The 24,065-nt window shown below is 54.5% G+C and overlaps 2 protein-coding genes across 2 annotated transcripts; one reads left to right on the plus strand and one right to left on the minus strand.

Annotated features, from left to right (window-relative positions):
* Positions 1-5,244: 5,244 nt before the first annotated feature.
* BTC (betacellulin) lies at positions 5,245-8,514 on the minus strand. The gene is made up of 5 exons (XM_072336359.1): positions 8,118-8,514; positions 6,218-6,289; positions 5,935-6,052; positions 5,664-5,810; positions 5,245-5,502 (listed from the first exon to the last, which is right to left on the minus strand). The coding sequence occupies exons 1-5, from the start codon at positions 8,497-8,499 to the stop codon at positions 5,397-5,399; spliced, it is 825 nt and encodes a 274-aa protein (XP_072192460.1). The 5' UTR covers positions 8,500-8,514; the 3' UTR covers positions 5,245-5,396.
* Positions 8,515-9,470: 956 nt separating this feature from the next.
* Positions 9,471-18,037, plus strand: PARM1 (prostate androgen-regulated mucin-like protein 1). The gene is made up of 4 exons (XM_072336358.1): positions 9,471-9,627; positions 15,243-15,878; positions 16,744-16,822; positions 17,487-18,037. Exons 1-4 carry the CDS (start codon positions 9,507-9,509, stop codon positions 17,569-17,571), a joined length of 921 nt encoding a protein of 306 aa, XP_072192459.1. The 5' UTR covers positions 9,471-9,506; the 3' UTR covers positions 17,572-18,037.
* Positions 18,038-24,065: the final 6,028 nt, after the last annotated feature.

Here is a 24,065-nt window from a genome sequence, read left to right on the forward strand (position 1 = left end):
GTCAGTATCTATGCAGTACACAACTTAAGACATTCAGGATTAAGATTTAAATTATCACAGTGACTGATTTACAACCTTGTCTAAAGTCTAAGTCGTAACCCAAATGATGAAGGAGCTCTCTGGCTATAGAGGCCTCCTTTGCAGCAAACGGCCTAAGTCTAAGAGATAACCTCTCTCCAGTAGGTGACCCTTACATGAGCCCAGGATGTCTCCACCCTTCTGGTCACATAGGAGCACAGGTGCAAACAGTTTGCCTGCGCTCCCTGGGCCAGGTGCTCAACCACCAGTTTGAGCTGCGACCTGACAGTTCCCCTACAGCTGTAATGAGCAGGAGATGAAATGAACTGGGGACACAAAAAACAAGAGACTTCCTAGGCTAGACGCATCTATAAGCTGAAGCTGCAAATGAGCAGGAGAAATCCAAGGCTAACTAATACATACAAACTAGTTATCTTCTGTACAGCATATAACTGTGAACTGTGATGTTCTGATTATGCCAGCAGTTGACCCTTAGCTTGCCCAAAGCCCAGCCTGTGCCAGGCTGCGGTTACCTGATGCCGGAGGTGTCCCTGCTCCCTGTGGTGCCTCAGGGACGTGTGCGGGCTGGGCTGTCCCTGCACGGAGCGGGCGGCGAAGCTGGAGCCAAGGTGGTGTTTGCAGCGGGCGAATGAAACCCCGCAGCCGGGGGCACAGTCCGGTTCCGCCCTGCTGGAGCACACGGACGCAGCTGTGGGCAGTGCCGGCTCCCGGGCGCAGTGCTTGCAGCGAGGCGGGCCCGTCGCGCGCCGTGGGCTAGAGTCACCCCTAGGGAAGGCGAGGAGCTGCTCCATTTCCCCAGGCCCCGCTAGTATCAGGAGGCAGGAGCCGGGTGGAAGCGCGGCTCCGGGGCCGCATCAGGCCTCGAGCGGGATTTACTTTGCACAGCCAAGAGCCGCCACTCGCCACCAGCCCGGGGCCGAGCTGGGAGCGTCCGTGCCGAAGGACGCGTGTGGGGACAGGCCCGGGGCAGCAGCACCACCACCACACAGCTGGCCCCATTTCCACCACCAGCACAACCACCACCAGCACCACACCGCGGCCCCATTTCCACCACCAGCACCACACCGCGGCCGCCCTTTTCCCGCCCCGCTCGTTCCTCACGACGCCACGCGCCGGCTCTGCCGGAAACTGCTCTTTGCTGCAGCGCCCCCTTCCGGCCGTGCCTTGCCCTGCAGCGCCCCCGGCTCTTGAAGCCTCTGTCATGGTTTTGCAATTTTGTAATTTTGCTATCAGTATTCCACATCATAACATCATGTTAAGCATAGATAATTTTGACGAATCTGCTGCTCACAGAAAGAAGACTACATGTCCCAGGGAGCACCACGGTCAGTCATATGACCAGGACTATATAATCTCACTTCAGTGCTGGACTCGCTCTCTTGGATCCTGCCAGCCAGGGGGAGAGCCGTGTGGGAGCGTTCCAGCCGTTTCGCCTAGAGTTACAGTAGGCCTCTCGGTTTTGGGACTCACTCTCTCTTATTTTACTCGATTTGTTAGCTTTAATTCCAATTATATTGTATTATATTGTGTTATTCTGTATTCTGATATAGTATTTAGTAAAATAGTGTGCCTCCTTAGATCATTGCCGCTGTATTTATTTTCTCTTTCTCTGTTTTCTTTTCCTTTTGGGATAGCGGCCCTGCAGGCCGTCTATACCCCTGTCATGGGTGCCGGTAGATTTTAGGGTAACCTTTGACATAATTGGTGGAGAATGCGGGCAGATTGCCAAGAAATTTGGGCAAAAAGGGGCAAAAGTGGGGAAAAACTGCAAAAGCTGCTGTTTTCCCTGCTGTTCCTTTAGCTTTTACAGAGCTACGAGTTTTTTTTTTCGTTAAGGAGCTATCTAAAGTTTACGTTTCTGCACCTGGGAGCTTGACCTTGAAAGTCCAGGCGGACGGCCAATACCCCAGAATATTTTGTAAACTTTTAGCTCTGCTATCTCGTTATTGAAGAGAGGAAAAAAAAATGTGTGCTCTGTTAAAACTGCTAGTAAAACTGCTTTTCAGGGGACTGCATGCTCCTTGTCCCTTCCCTGAATCCATTATGCAGTTTTTGAATGCCCATTTGACCACACTGTTAATTTCCCTGAACATACTGTTGGTTATTTTATTAATCTCACTCAGTATCTGGATTTATAACATTCTGAGGAAGTCTTCCCCAGAACCAGAGAATACTGAGTGGCAGGGAGTGTGGAGAGGCTTTGAGGAGACTTTAAAAAGGCAGACATCTTCAGCGTCATGGAGCTTTACTCCTGAACACTTGAAGAATCCTGAGAGCTTGATCGCATATTTGAGGCAGGAATGTTGCGGCACAGGCAGATCTCAGGAGGCACAAATGATTTGGGGCCTGGCTAATGCCTATTGGGCCTTATTCAATTTTGAAGCTGAGAGAGAGAGTCTCAGAGCTGAAAAGGCAGAGAGGGAAAAAGTTTCTGAAGCTGAGATAGAGAGTCTCAGAACTGAGATGGAGAGTCTCAGAGCTGAGAGAAATGACCTCCTATATCAGCGTGACACCCTCCGGTCCGAACTTGATGCCCTCTGGTCCAGGCAAGACACACCCCAGTCTGAGCGAGACGCCCTTCGGTCTGAGCGAGATGCCCTTCGGTCCGAGCGTGACACTCTCCAGTCCGAGCGTGACACTCTCCAGTCCGAGCGTGACACTCTCCAGTCCGAGCGCAACGCCCTCCAGTCTGAGCACGACGCCCTCCAGTCTGAGTGTAACAACCTCCGATCAGAGCAAGGCTCCTTCCCGAGCCCAGGCGAGGCAGCCTGTAGCGGAGCAGCGCAACCCCAAGCGGACGTCACCGGTCTCAGCTCTCCCGGTGGGTCTGTTCCATATCTGGAAGGGGTTGGTGCGCTTCCAGGCTGAGCAGGCGCCCACCGCTATGGCCATGGGGCAGGAGAACTGCACTGCCCCCATCCAGCCCACTGGAGGCCCGGCTGTCCGGCATGAGGGGTGGCCTTAGATGTGGCTGAACGGGAGAGGTGGCCAATGCTTCATCTTTATACTGACTCATGGATGGTGGAAAATGCCTTATGGGGGTGGTTGCAGCAGTGGGAACAAAACAACTGGCAACGACGAAGAGGTAAACCTATTTGGGCTGCTGAACTGTGGAAAAACATTGCTGCCCAAATAAGAAACATTGTTGTAAAGGTGCGCCATGTAGATGCTCACGTGCCTAAGAGTAAGGCTACTGAAGAACATCAAAATAACCATCAAGTTGATCGAGCTGCCAAAATTGAGGTGGCTCAAATAGACTTGGACTGGCAGAACAAGACTGAATTATTCCTAGCTCGATGGGCCCATGAGACCTCGGGCCATCAAGCAAGAGATGCAACATAAAAGTGGTCCAGAGACCGAGGGGTGGACTTAATTATGCATGCTATTGCTCAGGTCATTCATGACTGTGAAATATGCGCCATAATTAAACAAGCCAAGAGGAGGAAACCTTTTTGGGGGGAAGGGCGATGGCAAAAATATAAATATGGGGAGGCATGGTAGGTTGATGATATCACCTTGCCATGATCTCGCAATGGTAAGCGTTATGTGCTCACCATGGTGGAGGCAACCACTGGGTGGCTTGAAACATACGCAGTACCCCATGCTATCACCTGAAATACCATATTAGGGCTGGAGAAGCAAGTTCTATGGAGGCATGGTACTCCAGACACTGCCCCAGCAGTTCCACTCCTATCCCTGTCACCTGGGCATGAAGCAGAAGCCCATGGTGAGGATGGTGTGGATGTGCCAAGTGAGCCACCCCGCAGTGAGGGGGGCCATCCTGCAGCCACGAGGCCTGAGTTCACTGTTCCCCTACGAGGGTTTGGAGCTGAACTCTCCAGGCCAGGATGTGAAGCTGCTGGCACAATCGTGTGCCCCGGTGGCGCGGTGGTAGAATTGCCTCTTGCAACGCCGGAGGCCCGGGTTCGAATCCCCGCTGTGGCACAAGTGGTAGAAGTGCCGCTCTGCTACACAGAGGGCTCGAATCCCGGGAGTTGGACTCGATGACCTCTAAGGTCCCTTCCAACTCGCATAATACTGTGATACAGTGATCACCTGCTGGGGAGTTTCTTGATGAGCCCCTCCTTGATGCTTCTCTTCCACTGGACGGAACAGATGACTTGGAGGATGGCCATACCACCAGCAGTGATGCTGGTCTGCTTCTCCCCTCTGCTTATGCTCTGGGCTCCTGACCTGATATCCAGATTGATGGAGACAGAGGAGGACAGTCCCAAGAAGTCCTCCGTGCAGTGGCCCTGTAGCTTAGGGAAAGGATGAGTGCACCTTGATGTGGGGGAGGCCCCACTAGTGCTGCCTTTCCCCTTTTTCTCCCTCCACCGTTATCATGTTCCTCTTTCTGGCAGTTTTGCCATTTTCTCGAGTTAGTAAATAATAGTGTGTTAAGCTACAGAGTTTTATTTTCAGCCTAAAGATTTGCATGAAAATAGATATAAATTGTTAAGAAAATAAGGTTGCTGATTGCTCACGACTATATATATGTGTGTGTGTGTATAATAAGCATAATGTAATGATGTAGAATAAGGGGTGGAATGTCATGGTTTTGCAATGTTGTAATTTTGCTATCAGTATTCCACATCATAACATCATGTTAAGCATAGATAATTTTGACGAATCTGCTGCTCACAGAAAGAAGACTACATGTCCCAGGGAGCACCACGGTCAGTCATATGACCAGGACTATATAATCTCACTTCAGTGCTGGACTCGCTCTCTTGGATCCTGCCAGCCAGGGGGAGAGCCGTGTGGGAGCGTTCCAGCCGTTTCGCCTAGAGTTACAGTAGGCCTCTCGGTTTTGGGACTCACTCTCTCTTATTTTACTCGATTTGTTAGCTTTAATTCCAATTATATTGTATTATATTGTGTTATTCTGTATTCTGATATAGTATTTAGTAAAATAGTGTGCCTCCTTAGATCATTGCCGCTGTATTTATTTTCTCTTTCTCTGTTTTCTTTTCCTTTTGGGATAGCGGCCCTGCAGGCCGTCTATACCCCTGTCATGGGTGCCGGTAGATTTTAGGGTAACCTTTGACAGCCTCCGAGCGGCGCCCCCTGGCGGCGCTGCGCGACACAACAACGCCCCGAGGCCGAAGCCCCGTAGCGCGGCGCTCTGAGCGGGGCGTCCCGCTCTGCCCTGCGATGGGGAAGGAAGATAAAGGGAGGCGGGCACGGAGGAGGGAGAAGACACCTTTGCGACACGCAGACACGCGTGGGCACCCCTTTATTAGCACCGTGACAAGCGCGACCCCTCGCCCACCCGGCCGGCGCTGGGACCCGCCCGCAGGTTCCTGGCGGGCAGCTGTCAGGGCTTATGGAGTCCCCGCTGACCCCCCGCCCCCTCACGCAACGTTCGTCTCCAGCACATCTTCGCTCCTCGAGGGCGCGTTCTTGTTCAGCGTCTCCATCTCTTCTTCCTTCCTCTTCCTGCGCTGCTTCCGACAGTGGCTTTTGAGGGGACGGGAATGAAACAGATGAGCGGAATCGGTGATGCCCCGCACCCCTCCCGGCAGCTCAGAGCCCGCATCCCGAACCCGAATGGCACCTGGCCACATCCGAGCGCCGTGCGCGCTGCTCCCGGCCCGAACCCCCACCCCGGCCCCACGTACTGAGCACAGAGGCAGACGCAGACGACGAAGACGATGAGGGTGACGACGGCGGCGATGAGGGAGATGACCACGATCTGACCCCGGTCTCCCCGCAGGTAGAAGATGTCCACTTGCTCGCACCGCGCCCCCGTGTAGCCTCGCTCGCACCTGCCCCGCGGCGCAAGGGACAAACAACAGCGCTCCAAACACCGCCGCGCCGCGCCGCCTGCCGCCCCATCCCCGCAGCGAGCCGCCCCCAGATGCCACCGCGTCCCCTCCGCCGGTGACTTACACGCAGGCCGGCGCCGCCTCGGCCACGAGGAAGCGGCAGCGTCCCTTGACGCAGTAGTGCCGGTACTCCTCGGGGCACCGGGAGAAGTGTCCCCGCCGCCGCAGCTGCGTCACGTTACCTGCAGGGACCAGGATGGGATGCAGCGGGGGCCCCGAGCGTGGCCAGCTGCTGGCTCGCAACCTTGGCCGCTGCCAGCTCGGGGCCGCTGTGCTGATAAGCGGCAGCTGGTCTCTGTGCCAGACAAAACACGGCAGCTTCCCCCTCCGCTCCCACACCTCCTCACCTGCACAGCCCTCGCAGGGCAGCCCCTCGGTCACGTTGGCATCGGCACCCACGCAGCTGAAAAGTGCCAGGCCTGGAATGAAGGAGAGTTGCTGAGCGGGGACGGGGAGGCTGGCAGCCACGGGGAGGGGCCCCTTTGCTTCACCGGCATCAGCTTTTCTCCAGATGGGGAGGGAGGGATGCCGCCTCCCACCTGCGGGCACCCAGCCAGGGCTCATTGCAGCCTGCACGCTGCCCACGTGGTGGAGCGACCTGGGGTGCCCAGAGGGATAGGAGACAACACGAAGGGTTTGGGGGACACGAGGATGGCTGGCAGAGCCCCAGGGAGCCCCTTTGGTAGAGCCTGGGTGTCCAAAAACTGCTGGCGGTGGGAGGAGGTAGCTGAATTGCAAACCAGCCCTGGTGGCTTCAGATGTCACCACACCAGCACCAGGTGCTGTGACATCCCTGCTGCTGCTGCAGGGGGATGTCCGTCATGGGGCAAACCCAGGCACTCACCCTGTGTCATTTCATGGGTTTAGATGGGAAAGGGACAGCTGCCCTGGCCCCAGCCTTAGGGAGGTTTGCACGGTGGTGCAGTAACCAGATCTTGGCGTACCAGGGATGACCCAGCACAGCCCCACTTCCCACAGGACAGGTCCTGCTGGCGGGGCAGGTGCTCAGCAGGGCAGCATGTCACCGGGGCACATCCTCATCATGTGGGGAAGAGTGGGCGGGTGTGCTGTGCCGCTTGGCCAGCTGGCCTGCCTGCCAGGGCCCCATGGTCATGGCAGAAGGACTAAGTGGGCAGCCTCCTGAGTCCCCCAGCCAGCAGCAGAGTCTTTCCTGGCACCCATGTCCCTCCAGGCTATATATAGGCAGCACGGCTGTAACTGCACACGTCGTGTGACTGAGCGCCAATGAGCTTGGGTGCAGTCTCCAGCACGAGAGCTGAGGCCCGGCTGCCCCCCCAGCACCAGCTGCAGGCTGACTTCACCCCAGCACGGGACGACCCCAGCAGGGCAGCTTCCCCACCCTTACAGCAAACAGCTGCCCTCCTTCTGCAACACTTCCTCAGGCAGCCTCCCCTCAACAGGGTGGTGGCATGGGGATGATGTGGGTGATGGCAGCACTGTGGGGTCTCTGGCAGCCAGCTCTCAGCCCACCCAGCACAGATGTCTTTTCCAAGGCTGGATCCCACAGCCCTCATCTTCCTGTGCTGGGCACCGCAGCCCCAAAACAGGTCAGGCACCATTCCCCTGCCTGGGTGTGGGCACCTGGTGTTGGTGTGGTGAGCACGACGCAGCCCCGCCAAAGGGCCGAGCCCAGGGCTGCTCACGGCAGAGGGCACAGCTGGGTCCCACGGGGCTGCCTGCTGCCCGAGATCCACCCAGTAGGGGGGTGATGGATGGCAGCGGGACTGTGCTGCTCCTGAAGGCAGCCAAACCAAATGACTTCATAAGGGAGGCTCTGGGGTAGGACGCCTCCTCATTTAGTGCCGGAGGAGCACTTCTGTTCCGATGCGGGCACCACAGGGGCAGGCACTCGCTGCCTTGTATCCTCTATTGCCGGCGCTGCTTAGGACAGCAAAATACGTGTCCACGTGTCCACGCACCCAGACGTCCACCAGCACTAAGGCTGCTCGCAGGCAGGGTCCTGCTGCCAGGTGCCAGAAGCATCCCACCCCCAATCCAAGGAGGTTTCAACCCGACGGACACAGCACAGGGAGCACCGGGACAGGACCGAGGAGGGAACGCGGGGCACGGCATGCAGGGCACGGGGGTGGCAACAGGTAGGCGCCGGGAAGAACGGGACGGGACAGGGCAGGACGGGACGGGGAGCGCAGGGTGCGAGCGCTCCAGGACCGTGCGGGCCCCGTGCTGGGACGGACTCCCCCGCGCGGCCGCGGTGCCGCCGCTTACCGGAGGCGAGGGCCAGGCACAGCAGCAGGGGGCCGGGACCGCCGCCCGGGACTGGGACCGCCGCCGTTTCCATGCGAGCCGCAGCCCCCGTCTGCCCGGTGCCCGGTGGCTGCGGCGGGGCGGGACGGGGCGGGGCGGGGGCGGCTCTGTCTCCTCCTTCTCCTCCCTCTCCCCCCAGCGGCGCGGCAACCTGCGGTGGGACCCCCGGCGGGGATTTCCTCGCTCGCACCCCGGGCGGAGCGGCCCGAGCGCGACGGGAACCGGGTTCGTTCGCACCCGCCCGAGCACCCTCACGCGGAGCCTCGGGCTGCCGTGCGGGGCTGCGGGTGCCAAGAGGGTGGCACATCCCCGGGGCGGCCTCCCGGCTCGTCCGCGCCCGCATGAGCTCAGGGGGAGGAATGACGGACTGGAAAGAAAGCGGTGACCTCACGCCGCGGGATGGCGGCTGTGAACGCGGCGCTGGCAGCCGCCCCGCTTGGCCGCCCGCCGAGGCTCCGCTCCCGCACACGCCCGGCTGGTGGGCGGCCCTGGTGGCCCGCGTGTGCCTCGTCCCGGGTCCCTCCGCACGGGCTGTGTGGGCCCCGGGCAGCAGCGGTGTGCGCGCCTCTTCCGTTAAGGGGAGCCCTATCTATCTATTGCCAGCGCAGCGGTTCGGATATCCTATATTTACCACATGCTGTAGTTCCTGCAGTCTCCCAGGCACTGGCTCTCGGATATCTGCCCGTGCCTCGTGCACACCACCCGAGGGCCGAGCTTCTTTCCACCATCCCCCTTTTGGGTACTCCTATTTCTAGAACTCCCCGAGCTCAACAGCGCTTCCTGCTCAGCGAGCTCACCGTGTTCTTTTCTCCTGTAGCATCCTCTTTCTCCTCAACACTTTTGATTTCACCTCTGTAGATCCCAGAGCCCTTACTTGCTGGTGGCACTGCTATGGCGGCATCTCTACTACCCTCCTGCCCTCGGAGATGGAAGTCTTCCAGCTGAGGGTGCAGGAGGTCAGGAGGAGCTGATGGCGGGTGGATTCCTCAAACAAAATGTCAAAGAACCTCTTAAGCATCAAACGTGCCAAAGAATCCGTTGCCAATGACCGTGCCAACGAGACTAGGCGGGGGAAACCCACGCCAGTAAGACCAGGTGAGGTGGCCACGCAGAAGCGGCCAGTGCCAACGAGACCAGGAGGAAGTGGCCACGCAGACGGCAGCTGGAGACAGAGGACGGTGCCCGGCAAGGTCTCCGAGGCTTCTCACGGTCTCCGCGTGGCGTTTGCAGCCAGAGCCGCGCTGAAGGGGGGAGCGGTGGCTGCGCGGTGCCGGTGCCAGCAGGTGCCGCTGCGCTCTCGGTGCCGCTGCGGGCGGCGAGAGGGGCGGGGGGCGGGGAGCGGGGCGGGCGATGCCTCCCCCCGCCTCCTCCCTCCGTCTCTCCCTCCCTCCGTCCTCGGCTGCTCGCGCCGCCGGGACCATGGGCTGCTGCTGCCGCCTCCTCCTCGCCCTCCTCCTCCTCCTGCCCGCAGGTGAGCGGTGGGGACGCGCGTGGGAGGGGAACGCGGGGGGACACCGCGCTGCTCGCCCTTGTCATGCGGGGGGCGCTTCGAGGCTCTATGGGAAGCAGCCCTCCTGGCCGTGAGTCCCGGCGGCGGTCGGGATGCGTCCAGCCCGGAGCCACGCGTGTCCGCGGGTACCCACGGAGGCGCACTCCGGGAGCGCCCCTGGACTTCGGGAGGCTTTGGGGGCAGCCCGGGGAGGGGGAAAGAGCCTGGCGAAGCAGCGAGCCTCGCGCGGGGACAAACGCTTTGGACGAGGAAGCATTTAGCGCCGAGCTGTGTGTGGCACGGCGGCACCGAGCGGTGCCCGGCTTGGTGAGGTGCGGGAGCGCTCAGCCATTCGGGGACCAAACGGTCCGGAGCGAGGCAGCTGTTCCTGGGACATCTGCAGCCGAGTGTCCCACCTGCGCCTGCTGGCGATGCTGAGGCTGGGGACGAGCTGTTCCCAGTGCCCGAGCCAAGCCAGCACCATTCTTAGGGCATCCCGTGGCAGCATCGGTGGGACCCTGTGGAAGACCCCTGGGAAATTTCCAACTCCGTGCCTCTTGGGATGCTTCCACACGAGCACGGATCTTTTGGATTCTTCCTATAGATGTACATGTAGATATGCTATATATGTATATATATGTTATTATTTTCTGCACTGAAATGGTATTTACAAGAAAAACAAACAAAACCCCAAACTTTTTCACCTTTAAAACAAAAACAACCCAGCCAACTGTACAAATTATTATTGAAATATGCTCTGAGCTCATTCTTTGGGAGAGAAGGCAGCTTGGCAAGTACCAAATATCACCAGGCTTTTTCCTGCCCCTCTAATGAGATAATAGCATCTCGCATTGCGTTTGAGAAAAGGAGGAGGAAGTTTTTGCCATTCCTGTACTCAGAAGGCAGATTCATCTGCTCACAGCCTTGCTGTGGCACACCAGACCAAAGCCCAGCCAGACCCATCTCAGCACATTTTTCCTTCTTTGTCGCAGCTCAGGACCAGCAAGATGCAAAGCAAAGTTCTGCAGTTGCTCCAACCCTGCTGGGGGAATCTGTCCCACAGCTGCTGCGCCTCCATGACAGCACCCATAACAAAAGACACATCCCCTCATTGTCACAGGGGGACAGGGACCAACCAGAGCCAGAGGATCCCTCCATCCTCACCACTCCTTGGGCTGCCCGCAGGGAGGCAGCTGCTGCTCCCTGGGTTGGAAATATATCCTCGGTGAATGCTCTGCACCAAGACCCCTGTGGCTTTGTCCCCAGGCAGGCAGAGGGACACCTGGGACAGCCTTTCCCAAGGAGACAGACACAGGAGAGCAGGTGACAGATGCAGACAGCATGTTTGTTTCCATTGCGTGCCTGTTTCTTTGAACTACAGAAAGCTTCAGGCTTGGGAGCAATTAGGCTTAACCCATTTAATGACCATGCAGGAAGCCAGCCCAGCTAGCCATTAAGTCAAAGCGACCGAGGGTACACGTGATCTGAGTGCCAGAGATTTTTTTTTTTCACTGAAAGCTTTGTTACTGCATTTGCATTGGACCCTGTCTTTCTCCTCCCCTCACTGCCCTCCCCAGATGTTGTGTGGCTGTCAGCACGACCTAGCTGTGCAGCAGGAGGTGAGGCTGCCCAGCTCCTAGTGCTCGCAGAAAAAGCAGGAATCCAGGCAGAGAACCCAGCGCTGCCTGCATGTGCTCATACCAGGGAGCTCTGCATCACAGCTGCAGGCTGCCAGCGTCAGGCTGGAAAGCAGAAACACCGTAAGCTGAGCACAAGCAAGGAGAAGGGACAGCAGAAAAGGAGGAGCAGCAGTACAGTACAGGAAAGCATTGGCCGCAGAGGTGAAGGCTTAACTAACAAGGTTACAAGCAGGAAACCCTTGCCCTATATTTAAATATATACTGTTTTACTGTTCCACACAGCAATAAAGCACTGCGTGCTGTAGGAGCAGGGGAGTCAGGGGTCACTGTACTGCTTCCTGCTGAGAGCTTGCATAGCGTGCATCTGTGGGTAAGGAACCACTGAACTCCTCATCCAGAGCAAGCCCTCCTGGTTCAGAAGGGTCAGCTGCTTCTCCAAACAGACTGCATGAATAAACCATCCCAAGCTATGTATTTTCACATAACACTGCCAGCATTTATAATTTATCACCCATAAAGCTCTCCATTTACTCTCAGAAGCACCAGCAGCTGCAGCCAGCAGCTTTTGTAATAGGGCCTCATTCTGCTCATAGCCCCCAGCACTCTGTGGTGCGTGGGGATGGAGCAGCATCTGCCCCTGGGAGATCCTGTGGGCAGATGTTGAGATTGCCTTAAGTTTTGCTTACAAAATGAAAACATAGATCTAGAAGCGAAAAAAAAAATGATGCTGTGTCTTAAACATGTGCTTCTATTTGTACCTGTCCCACAGCAGGTGCTGGGATGGGAAGTGTCACCTAGCTTTGCTGCATGGAATAGGTGTGCTCTGGGCAGCCGAGAGAGCTCTCTTCTGGGTGAATTTATTCGCTGCTCTTTGCTGCATTCCCATCTTTCAGAAAGAGTGTTTGGGTTAAGTGTGGAAGCTGTTGTAGCCAAGATAAGCTGCTGGGAAGGAAGGGAAAGAAACAGCCATGCTATTCCCCAAAGCGGTACCACTGGCCTCCTGAGGCAGGCATATAGCAAAACGTGATGGCTGGGGAGCATCCCCCCATGGGTCTGGGTTAAAGTGGGGTGAGAGCTGCATTCCCCATGTGGGTTAGGTCAGTTGGACCTTCTGGTGGCTGTATCAGGTGCAGCATGTCAAATGGAAGCTGGTTGAGAGCACCATCTCCACCTCTTGCTGGGTGCCAGTTTGCTGTGGCACAGCTGTCGTGTCTGATTTCATTTTTCTTGGGCTGGAGCTGTCTTGTTTTCACGTTGCCTCTCAGCTGGTGTAACAGCCTGCTCTGAGTGCTGATGAGCAATGCACTGCTAATGAGGCTCCCAGCCCAGGCTAGGTATGTGCTGTTAAAGCAGAGTTTAGCTTGTGTGAGGGTGAGACATCACCTCTGCTTGCCATGGACTAACCGGGCCAGCAGCATGCCAATAGGAATCAATCCACACACTCAGTGGTGTTCCCTGGGGTTTCCCAGGTGACTGCAATTAATGCTCTTGAAAATGTAAGCATTCGTGTTAGAGGGATTTCCCATCTTCTCCAAGAGGACAACTCACGCCAGTGGCCACTTAGAGCTCATGTGGGGCTGGAAGGTGGATGGTGCAGGGTGCTGTGCCAAGCCACTGCTTGTGCATGGCTACCTGGTGCTCCCCATCCTGTTCTGTTCCCATCCAGATTCTTGCAGGACAGTTGCTGCCATAAGGGAATTAGACGGGCAGATTCCTCAGGGTTGAGCTATGCGTGGTATCCTTTGATAACTGATGTCCTTCAGTTGCTTTGACAACCCCTGCCTGCCTCTGAAGTCATGTGCTTTGAAGGAAAAATTTTTGGTGTTTTTTTAATCCTTTATTCTAGTTCACTCTTCTGGCTACTGCTCACAGTTGCATCCCAGGTGCTGAGCAAACAAGGGAACCACCACCTCAGCATTTCTTCACCTTTTCAGATGTGCTTGTAGAAGCTCTGGCTTGCTGCATGCCACCCAGCACCAGGAGGAAGGGCTGTCTTTTGTGGGCTGTGGTGGCTTATTGGGAAGGACCTGAGGTTGCCAGTGGGATCCCTAGAGCACTGGGGTGTCTTCAGCTCTCCTGGGCAATGCCTGTGACCTGTGACTGCTGGGGATGAGTGCCCAGTTGAGGCATGCACCCAGACCTGGCTGTAAGGCCAGCTGCACTCGTGCCATGTAGATATTATCAGAAACTTTCTGACTCATCCCAGCCAGCAGCGCTGCCAGCTCTGCAGGATCCCTACTAGTTTGCCCCAGTTGTTCAGGCAGACCGTGGTGGTGGTGCTGGCCTGAAGGACACATAGACACTGGGTAAACCAAACCCAAAACCAAGCAGGGGTGAGGATGTGTTTTGAATTTCTGAATCCATGGGGACTGAAAGGGAAGCTGTCCCATAGCAGGTCTCCTTCTTGGTTGTTAACAGGAGCAGGCGTGCTGCTCCTGCAAGAGAGCCCATCCATCCCTGACATTCAGCGTGGGATGGCTTTCTTCAAGTGCAGGGGGTAATTCTGCAAACGCTACCTCACAGTATTGCCTCCTTAGTACAAATCTGGCTGGTATTCGGAGTGAGGCTTCAGGCAAGCAGCAAGGGGGACCAGGGAGGCAGCAAGCTGCTCCTTTCCATGAAAGGCACAGCATTTCTCCTCACAGAGAGCTAACAGAGTGCTCAGGGTGCCACTAGCCCACTGAGGGTCTTGGAGCTTCCTGTGAGAAGCTGGGGTGGCAGCCTTTAACCTGCTGGTCCAGTTGCACCCGGCTGACATGCTCCAGTAAATATGCGGGAAGCATTACTTCAAAGCAATTGAGGTACAGCCTCAGCCCTGATCTCAAGAACCCCAGGGCTGGAGGGGTGCTTGATTCAGGTTGTCAGCATGTCCATGTCCTCAGCCACCGCCTGGCAACTGCTTTCTGCCCTAGTTTGGCCACCACTGGTGTAGAGTTCTTAAAATGGTGGATGTGTGTTCTACACCTTCTTTTGCAGAGACTTATGTGCCTGCTGCTGTGATTGTGTTATGGAATTACCAGTGCTTGCTGATGGGAAAGCTGGCTTGGTGGTGATGCAGATTGCACCACTGAATCCTCCCAGCTGCCTTGGCAGCACTTGTTGCTTGAGAAAGGTGTTGCTCAATGCTCCTGGTGAACCCAGCTGGGAACTTTGGGTGCCACCTGCTGTGGGCCATGGGAATGGGTGGCTGCCTTCTTCCAGGCTGTGGCTGGAGGCACCTGGGGTTCGGAGCCAGCTCTCCTGGTGCCACCAGCAAGGGGCTTTGGGGGAACTGGCCTTCTGGATGGCAACAAAAATCAGTATTGTTCTGAGATTTCTGTCCTCAGTTCTCATGTAGGCCCATGCTAGGATGCTGGGGGGTTATATGTAAGTGAGAGCATGGGAATAAAAATTTCCCCTGATGTCACTTGCTGCTGGCACACTCTTCCTCCAGTCTAGCTGTGCCCATGGAGCTGCTAGTGGTGGCCCAGAGCTGAGTTTGGCCCTGTGGAGAACAGAACAGAGAGGAAGAAAAAAAAGAGCAGCCACTGGTGGGGACGGGAAAGAATGACTCATCTTTATGTTAAGAAATGGAGATGAATGAATGAATGCACAAGAAAACTGAGGGAAGAAAGAGGCATCCTGTGTCACAGTTCCCAGCTGTGTGGAGCTTGCTGCTGCTGAGAGGTGTTGGGGACAGGGGTGCCAGCCTGGGATAGGAGCTGAGTCCTGAAGGGAAATGGGCTGGGATATGTGGGATGTGGGTTCCCAGAGTGCTGAGGTCCTCTAACCCACTGCCTGGGAACGGGAGCAAGAAGAATACCCTCCTTTCCACTATTTTCTTCTAGATGGAGATTTTGTCTGGCTTTGGGTTTCTAGGAGCTGTGGAGAAGGAAGTCCCCATTACCACTGTTGTGATGGCCACAGAGACCTCACAAAGGTTTCCTAGTTACTAATGTTTATTTTTCTTCCTGCCAGGACTCGGTGATGACCCCATAGCACTGTCCCTTGCCCCCTTCCCAGTGGCGGGGACATCAGCAGTGCCAGGCTCAGGGGGCACATCTGTCCCCACAGCAGCTCCCCACCAGTCTACACCTCTGACAACTGTAGGACCCACCAGTAAAGGAGCGTCCCCTGAGGTGGGTGGCCGCAATGGGAGCACCACGGCCATTCTGTCCACTGCCTCCACCCCCACAAACACTGTCACTGCAGCAGACAGCCTATCAGTGGCCCCCAGTTCAGTGCCACCAACCTTGGAGACGGTCTTGAGTCCTTGGACAGCACATTCCAGCCTGGCAAGAGGCACGACGGATTTGGGGACAAATCCCAGCCCTGTGGGAACGCCTGCATCCTTCTCTTCTTCCCCTGACAGCAGCACCCTGCACTCATCCCCTGGGACAGCATTGCTCTCACCAGCCATCCCCACCCAGCCACCAACACTGATGAAGGACGTCCCTTCCCCAGGGGCACTGGCTGTGGCATCAAGCCTAGCCATCGAGCCAACATCCCCCTCAGTGACTGTGGCCAGCCCCACCAAAGGCATGGCTGAAGAAGGCAAAAGCACTCCCTCCACTGGTGTCACCATAGAAGAGGTCCCACATGCCTTGAGTGCAGGTGAGCAGCACCCCTCTCTGTGCACACACAATATGTATCTAACTTCTTCCTGCCCTTGCCAGTTACATTTTTTTTTTCCAGTTATTTTTCACTTATTTTCACTTTCACTGTGTTTTGCAAGCAAAGCTGAGCTCTCCTCATGTGCTTCCTCGTGGAGCCTGTGTCATCTGTAGAGGCAGGGGTTTGTGGATACCCACACTCAAGCACTCAGATGTGAATAAAACCCTCAGCTGCAAAGATGACTTGAAAAATTCAAGGAGGAAAGGAAGAAAGCCTCTTGACTGTGAGTTAGGAGATGAGAAGATGTATGTTTCTTCTCTCCCTTCTGCAGACAGCATGAAGCTAGGTTTGACCTGTCCTCTGTGAGCCCAGAAGGGTAAAGGGCTAGAAGGTGGAGGTGGCTGGAACCTCTGCCTTGCATGGCTTCCAGCCCTGGCTTGGCACTTGGTGCTGCCTAATGCTGGCAGGAACACTGAGGAGAAAGCCCAGATTTCGTAGAATAGCTTAGGTTGGCTTAGGCACATTTCAAATGTGCCTTTAAAGGTCCAGCTCCAGGGGCTGGATTTTGCAAGCTCCTCTGCTGGGGGCTGCTGGACCCCCCAAAACCTTTTTACTGAAGAACAGACTGAGATGATTTTAAAGCTTCTGGTCAAGAAATAGATGGTAGCTCTGGGGCTTCCAGGTCTGCAGTAGTGGAAAAACAACCATTGTTTTATCCCAAACCCACCTGCCCCGTGTTAAGGGAAGGGGCCCAGCAGCCTCCATAAGGGACTTTTGGGGGAGCATTGCAGGGATTGAAGTGCAGGACAAGTATCTGGCACTGGCAGCAGGAGCTGAGCGCTGCTCTTTCTGGTGCTCCCTGCAGGCAGCATCGTGGCCATAACCGTGACGGTCATCGTGGTGGTGGTGCTGGTCTTTGGGGCGGCGGCGTACCTCAAGATCAGGTAAGGCTGGCCCTCTGCGGGGCCTCGAGTCCCAGTCTTTTGCATCATGTCTCTATTGAAAGCCAGGGCTTTCTTTGTTGCTTTACAAAAGCCTTGCTCAAATGCCAGAGATGCCGCTCAGCCAGCAGCCATAAACAGCAGCTTTCCCCAGGGCAAGCTGTTGCCTTGTGCCTTGCTGTGCCTGTGACGATAAGCAGCAGTGTGGCCTAACAAGATCTAGAGGAGCGGAAGTCTCATGTTCATCATGGAGTTGCAGAATGGCTTAAACCTATCCTAATTCCAACCTTCCTGTTTACTGCTAGGTGTGCCTCAAAGCATGGCATGAGCTCATTCTCCCTCCCAGGTGGTCCTGTGGAGGTGATGAGCCTTTCCCAGTGCTAAGAACTAATAAAGCACCAAAGCAGCCAGCGTGTTAAAAAAAATTACAATAAACAGGGCTCCCATAGCTGTGCACCAGCCAGCTCCTTGCTGTCCACACTGCAAGTGCCACAAGTGCCATGCTGTCCTGATACTCACAGTGGCAAAGCACTGGACATTCTTTCTGTCCCTCTGAAGGATGCATATGGGCTTTGAGGAGTCTGATGACAGCTTTTTGGCCCACTACATGAGCACCCCTGACTCATTTCACCTTCTGCAGGCTAACATGGCGCCATGTTCCCCACAGGCACTCCTCCTATGGAAGGCTGCTGGACGACCATGACTATGGCTCCTGGGGGAACTACAACAACCCCCTCTATGACGACTCCTAGCAGGAGAAGATCCTTATTTATCAGCGCTTCCCCAGCACGCACCTGCTGCTTGTCCCCGCCACGCGTGCTGGGTCGCAGCCTGGAGGCCAAGCTGCTGCTGCTGTGAGCAGCACACCGTGGCAGGCCCAGCAGGAGGCGGCTGGCTGCAGGGCAGGTGCAGTGTTGGTGCTTTGCCTGGGAAGCTCTCTGATAACATGGGGTGGGTGCCGCTTTGGCAGTGGAGGGGGACCTGGGACAGGTCCTTTGCTGCTAGCCCAGTAAACCCAAATTCCCTGTGGGAGGGCTGGGGGAGGCAAAGGCGGAATACGGCAGCCCTGCGTTTTCCCTGGAAAGAACGTGGAGTGACCCTTTGCTTTATGTGCCCCTCCCTCCAAGATCACCCCCCTGCACTGTCCCACTGCAAAACCATATGCCTTCCCTCACCTGTGGTAGCTCACCATGGGCAATTACATGACTGCTCACACTCCTGCTGTTTCGTGTGTTTGTGCACAGAACCATGTCATTTCACTTTTTCTCCTCTCTCTTTTTCTTTCTTTCTTTTTTTGTTTTCCCCAAATACACTGTGGGAGCCTGCGGGAAAGGTGCCTTTCCCATCTGCACTTCCAGGATAAGAAACTTGCCAGTGCTGCAGCCATAGCTGTTTGCTTTCCAGCACTATTTTTCATCCTTGAAATACTTGTCCTCTAAGATACACTGGAGCCATTTTTATCCCCAGTTTATGCATACAGTTAATTGCACACATGCACACACCAAAAAGGAAAAAAGGGGGTTGGGTGGTTTATGGTTGGCTGCATCTTTAAATGCTGTAATGTACTACAGGCTTCTACAAGAGCAGGTGGGCTGGCAGCACTGTGTTCAAACCCCTCACTTTTTGGGGGCCAGCAACACAAAGCTGTCCATTCAGGGAACAGCTGAGATGGGCAAGACCACACTTCTGTGCTGGCTCTGTGGCAGAGCAACCCCCGTGTATGTGCTCAGATCTCTCTCCTCCACCTGGACTGCCACAAGTCCATGTGACCAGACATGCTCCACCCTCAGGTACTGAGGGAGCTGGCGGGGGTAAGGGAGGTGGTGATTAGGAGGGGTTTGTCCTCTTCTCCCAGGCAACAAACAGGACCCAAGGAAATGGCCACAAGTTGTGTCAGATGAAGTTTAGACTGGACATAAGAAGGAACTTTTTATCTTCGAGAGTGGTCAGGCATTGCAATGGCCCACCCAGGGAGGTGGTGGAGTCGCCATCCCTGGCAGTGTTCAAGAGGCGTCTGGATGGGAGCTAGGAGATATGGTTTAGTGGTTTTCTATAGGTATGGTAAAGAGAGGATGGTTGGATTAGATGATCTTGTCGGTCCTTTCCAACCTTGTGATTCAATGTGATTCTATGTGATCTGGAGCTCCAGCCTTCCTCTGGCCATGATGTTTGAGCACCTGGCTGAACACTGGAGTAGGGGCTTATTTTGGGAAAAGGGTGGTCACTGTCCCACAGCAGAGACTTCACAGCACCACACTGGTGGGTTCGTGAAGAAAACTTCCACAGCTTTCAGGCACCTCAACATGGAGGCACAGATGCTGCCCTCCAGTGAAGATGAGCTGTAGGTACCAAGCAGCTCCTCATTCTTTTTTAATGAAGATGGGTTAGAAACAGCAAATAGAGCAGAGAATGTCACTAAAGTGCTGCAGAACCCTAAGGTTTGTACTTTATCTGAGATGTCTTATGCACCTGGAGCCCTCTTCACCTGTGCTGAAGGGCACTGCAGATCTGGAGCAGGTATAACAGCAGGCAAGAAAACTAGCCAGTGTGCTGGGAATGATCAAAGGAAAAGAGCCATGAGTAAGACCACAACCTGTACAGAGAGAGGGCAGTGTTCATTCACTTCCTCTTCTAGCATCAGCTAGAAAATGGGTCCACAAGAAGCTCACAGTCCCTTGGTGGAGCATTCTGGCTCTGGGAGAAAGCAGATGAGTTAACAGGGGAAAAATCTGATAATTACACCTTCAAATCCATCCAGCCAAGGAAAGCCAAACTTTTGGCACACATTTGGCAAGTTTTATGACAGGGTTTCTCCTTTCTTGTATTTTTAATGTATTTTCTAGTATTTTATGTTTGCTCTAATATTTGTTTCAGTGGGTCCCAGGACAGCCTCTGTTCTGGGCTTATAGTTAGGGGCTCATATTTAGGGGCTCAACTACTTCCTAGCAGGTGCACACCAGCAGGAAGCGCTCCTTTCCATGAGCAATACAAGGCAGAACCTGTGCAAATACAAAATGCCTCCGTGCCTGCTCCTGGGATCCTGAGGCTCCCCACTACTTAATAACAGGGTCTACTTCCTTTTTCCCCAGATGGCCCTGATTCTCAGTTGTCTGCTTCAGTGGGGTTGGAGAAGGGAGGAGAGAGAATGCAGAAGTGGGAATAACTGACTGGTGATATGTGAGAGGAGAAATTCTCCCACAGTGGCTGCCTTCTGCCTCAGTCCCAACAGCTGCAGCCCCACTGATGCTTGTCTGTCCCAATATCAGGACTTTAGTGCTCTGAGAATGGCCATCGTGCCTGCATTTTGCTCAGATTATTACAAAAAGTGCAATGTGCTGTAACCGGGATATATGGATTTACTTGGCCTCATGACCATAAGTGTCCCAGTCCAAAACTAGAATCACGGGATCTTCTGGGTTGGAAAAGTCTCTCAAAAGCATCAATCTGACCTACCGAGTCCCATCACCAAACCATGTCTCTTAATGCCATATCCACATATCTTTAAAAAGCCTCCAGAGAATGGGACTCCATAACTACTCTGTGTGGCCTCTTCTAGTGCTTGGCCCTCACTGTGGAGAAATTCTTCCTGACATTCAATCTAACCCACCTCCACTGCCCCAGCACAACTTAAGGCTGCTTCCTCAAGTCCTATAGATTTTTGCCTAAGAAAACAGGCTGACACCCTCCTCACTGCAACATCCTGGCAGGCAGTGGTAGAGAGCAATGAGACCTCGCTTCAGCCTCCCCTTCTCCAGACTAAACAGCCCCAGTTCCCTCAGCCACTCCTCATAACTCTTGTTATTGGCTTCCAAATTTGGGGGCTGAAATCTCCAGAAGTTAGCACTGGGCACACCAAGGACTCCTGTTAACTCAGATGTCTGTATACGTTTTACATGCTTTGAAAAAGCCCTATAAAAGAAATGACTCAGCAGCGATGGCTTTGATTTAATTTTGTGATGAAGTACAGGGAAGGTAATTACTGTCTTCACATTATTTCATTTCCTCCAGCTTCACTGGAGCAGCTCTGCACAGACAAACCCTGTGAGGTTCCGTGGGGGAGGCAGCAGAGCCGTGTCCCGCTGTGCCCCAGGTGCTGTGCCCCAACCAGGGCCCACCCCGAGCCAGTAGAACTGCTTGATGATGGCAGCTTGTCATAGGAGCAGCCTCTGAGAGGGGTTGCTGTAGAGGCGAGGGCCTCCAGCACTGCCTGTGGCCATGCCCCACACGCCGCCCAAGGCACGATGGCAACGCAAAGGGAAAACAACAAACAGCCAGGACATGCCTTAGAAACTTCTTTTTCTTTAAAAACAAGCTTGTGCCACAGATATTCCGCCTTAGAAATCTATATATGTATTTACAAAAACAGCAGCAGCTTCTTGATATTTTCCAAAAGCTTCCTCCTCCCCCCTTTTGGCCAGATTCCCCATCTCTGAGATACTTTATTTATTTAAAAATAAATAGCCGGCATAGCTGCACCCAGCACAGCGCGTACCCACAGCAGCACCGAGGACACGTCCCACTGCAGGTCCCCTGCTCGCCCTACACAGGGAGTCAACGAGGTGGCCATCGTGCCAGCGTTGCTGCCACTACTCTGTCCCACCCCATTAACTGAGCTTTAGTTCCCCTCCCTTTGAAACTATGGCACTTGTGGCGAGCACCACCATGTCAGACACTCGGTGGGGTTAATGGTGTCTGTCAGTCACTAGTTGAGACAGGTGCTGGCTGCAATAATTTGTTAGATGAGGTGATTAATGTAGGTGAGAGAAGCCTGCTTACAATCCAGGGGCCATCTCCACCGATGGCACAGATGCCCTGGTAAGCACGCAGTGACTTGGATACAGCTGACAGCCTCACCTTGACACTGTCCTGTGAAGAATCATAGAAGCATTTAGGTTGGAAAGCACCTCCAAGATCATCAAGTCCAACCATCAGAATGGTTTCTACAGCTCCAGCATCAAACTGTTACTTTGAACCAAAAAAACGCCACAAAAATCACAACATGAGGGCCAAGGGTCATGAAATTTATTCCCATTGCTCATCTGGCTCATGCCACTGTGTTGCTGTCATCCTCAGCTGTCACTTAAAGGTCATTTCTCAAGCTGTCCCCACGTGAAGGCGCAGGGAAGCCCTCTCTCCTTCAGCTCTCAAGGCTCGCAACAACTTTCAACAAAAAACCTGGCCTCCAGCCCAACCCGCCTGTGTTCCGGGATGCTGCAGAAACATTCGTGCATTGATATTTTTAGCCTTTTTTTGTTTGTTCATCTCCAGCTTGGTTCAGCAGAAACCAGCACGTGTTCAGGACTGCAGAGCTGCTCCTGTCCGGGCCCCTGCCTCGGTCCCGCATCATCTGGTGCTCAGAGTGGGTTAAAGTTTGGACTCCACCACAAGCAAACGGCCTCCTGATGTCCACCTCAGACCCCCCCACCTCCACCAGAAGCCCCTGATCCCCATGAACAGCTCCACAGGCTCAGCTGTTCTGACAAGTTTCTTGTTCTGCTCAGAAAAACAAAGCTGCTTGCCAGTGCAACCAAGAAAATAGCTGTAAGTCCCACATGCAGCTTCCTCCCACCCCAACTCCACAGTGAGACCAGCAAGGAGAATAAACAGGGAAATCATCCCATTTCCAGCACCACCAGGGGGGCACACAGGCATCCTGCTGCAAGACAGACCAACAGACATGCTCAGGCAGGGCTCAGTTATAAACAGAGCCCAGCCAAGGAGGACATTCTGAGGACTTTGCTAATTGCATTCGCTCCAGCTTCAGAAGGATAGAGGGCATCTGTGCAGAGGGGCAGGGGCAGCACCATAGCCTCAAAGATGCTGCTACCCCCATCCAGCTCTGGGAGGAGTCCATGGACTCACAATCCTCTGCTCACAGATCCCCCCCTATGTTTCACATTCCTCAGCGGGCCTTAGCTTTATTAATAGCTTTCTGACCTTGTTTGTATCCCCAGCCTACTGGAATGTGGAGTTTTTCCCACCAGCAGCAACCACCCCATCTGGTCCTCGTTTTGCTGTGCACCAGGGAGAGCACTTGGTCTCAAGGTGGCTTCAAACACAAAGCAGTTGCCCACCTACTCGTACCTGCCTTCCTCCGCTTCCCCAGCAGGCAGGGACCAACCCCAGGGCTCTGGCAGCATTTGGGATTTTGTTGTCATTGTCCTACAAAAGGACCCCTAATCTAGCAGCTCCATGGCAGAGAGCAGCTCTTTCTGCAGCCTCTTCCTTCCCAAACAAGCTCCTCACCCACCATTCTCACCAATTAATCCACCACATTTATCTCCACCTCAAAGCCATTTGCTTTCTGCTGTGCAAAACACATCCCTGGCAGAGGTGCCATGCTCAGTGCACAACTTGGGGTCCCGCTCTTGACACTGCATTCCCAGTGTCACATGGTTCAAGACCCCAACTACCCTCAGACCAGAGTGGCTGAGAGCAACACACCCCCCCCAGACTGAAACGAGAAACTCCCTTGCTAGAAAAGCAGCAAATACGAAAGCAAGAGAGGGAAGGGCTGGAGTCTGTGACACTTTCATTCTCAGCAGAAACACAGCTGGGATGGAGCTGCGGTCCCCAGGCTCAGCTGAACCAAGAGCCTTCTTTCATGCTAGTCTTGCAATTGAATCCCCAATAGGAATAATTCCAGCTGCAATAAAATTGGCATAGAATTTAGCATAAAATCTGCCTGGCTGTGGACTTGACCAGCACCATTTTAGCTTTAGCAATACAGTCAAAAGGCTTTTCAGCTATTGAGCTTTCTGCTGGGTGCTTCACATCTGCACTCGGATACACCATTGCTTCATTTACCTAACAGTTTTTGCAGGGAAAAAAAAAAAAAAGAGGAAATACTTTCCTGATAATGCGCAAAGCACCATGGAAATAAGAGCTGGGAGACATGCATCAACCCAGCCTCGACCTCTGCAAGCCACCAGCAGTGCATGCAGGCACTGCTCAGCCTCTGCCAGCAGAACCTTCACCACTGCCCCACAGCTGCCCTGGAGCACTGCAGCTCTTCAAACGCACATTTCATTGGGTTAATGAAGAAGTGGCTGCAGCTGGTTCTTCCTGGCTTGCAGGGTTTTTCTGTTCTGCTTTTTGCCCCCAGATATTGACTAGAATTTGTTCTTTATTCCCTCTCCTAGCTGTGCCGTATGCCTGTGCACACGAGCGTGTCTCTGCTGCCTCCATTTTTCCACACAAATGCACCTCCTGCCAGCAGGATCCTCAGTGGGGATGGCAATTGCTG

This window comes from Excalfactoria chinensis, chromosome 4 (assembly GCF_039878825.1).
Source record: "Excalfactoria chinensis isolate bCotChi1 chromosome 4, bCotChi1.hap2, whole genome shotgun sequence".
NCBI lineage: Eukaryota > Metazoa > Chordata > Aves > Galliformes > Phasianidae > Excalfactoria > Excalfactoria chinensis.

Excerpts from the sequence above, each read along its gene's own strand:
- BTC (XM_072336359.1), bottom strand. The coding sequence starts at position 8,499 with ATGCGGGCGCGGACGAGCCGGGAGGCCGCCCCGGGGATGTGCCACCCT. Across the intron at positions 6,290-8,117 it reads GTGCCTGGCCCTCGCCTCCG|GCCTGGCACTTTTCAGCTGC; the intron begins GTAAGCGGCGGC and ends CCTTCATTCCAG. Across the intron at positions 6,053-6,217 it reads GCCCTGCGAGGGCTGTGCAG|GTAACGTGACGCAGCTGCGG; the intron begins GTGAGGAGGTGT and ends TGGTCCCTGCAG.
- PARM1 (XM_072336358.1), top strand. The coding sequence starts at position 9,507 with ATGCCTCCCCCCGCCTCCTCCCTCCGTCTCTCCCTCCCTCCGTCCTCG. Across the intron at positions 15,879-16,743 it reads CCCACATGCCTTGAGTGCAG|GCAGCATCGTGGCCATAACC; the intron begins GTGAGCAGCACC and ends TGCTCCCTGCAG. Across the intron at positions 16,823-17,486 it reads GCGGCGTACCTCAAGATCAG|GCACTCCTCCTATGGAAGGC; the intron begins GTAAGGCTGGCC and ends TGTTCCCCACAG.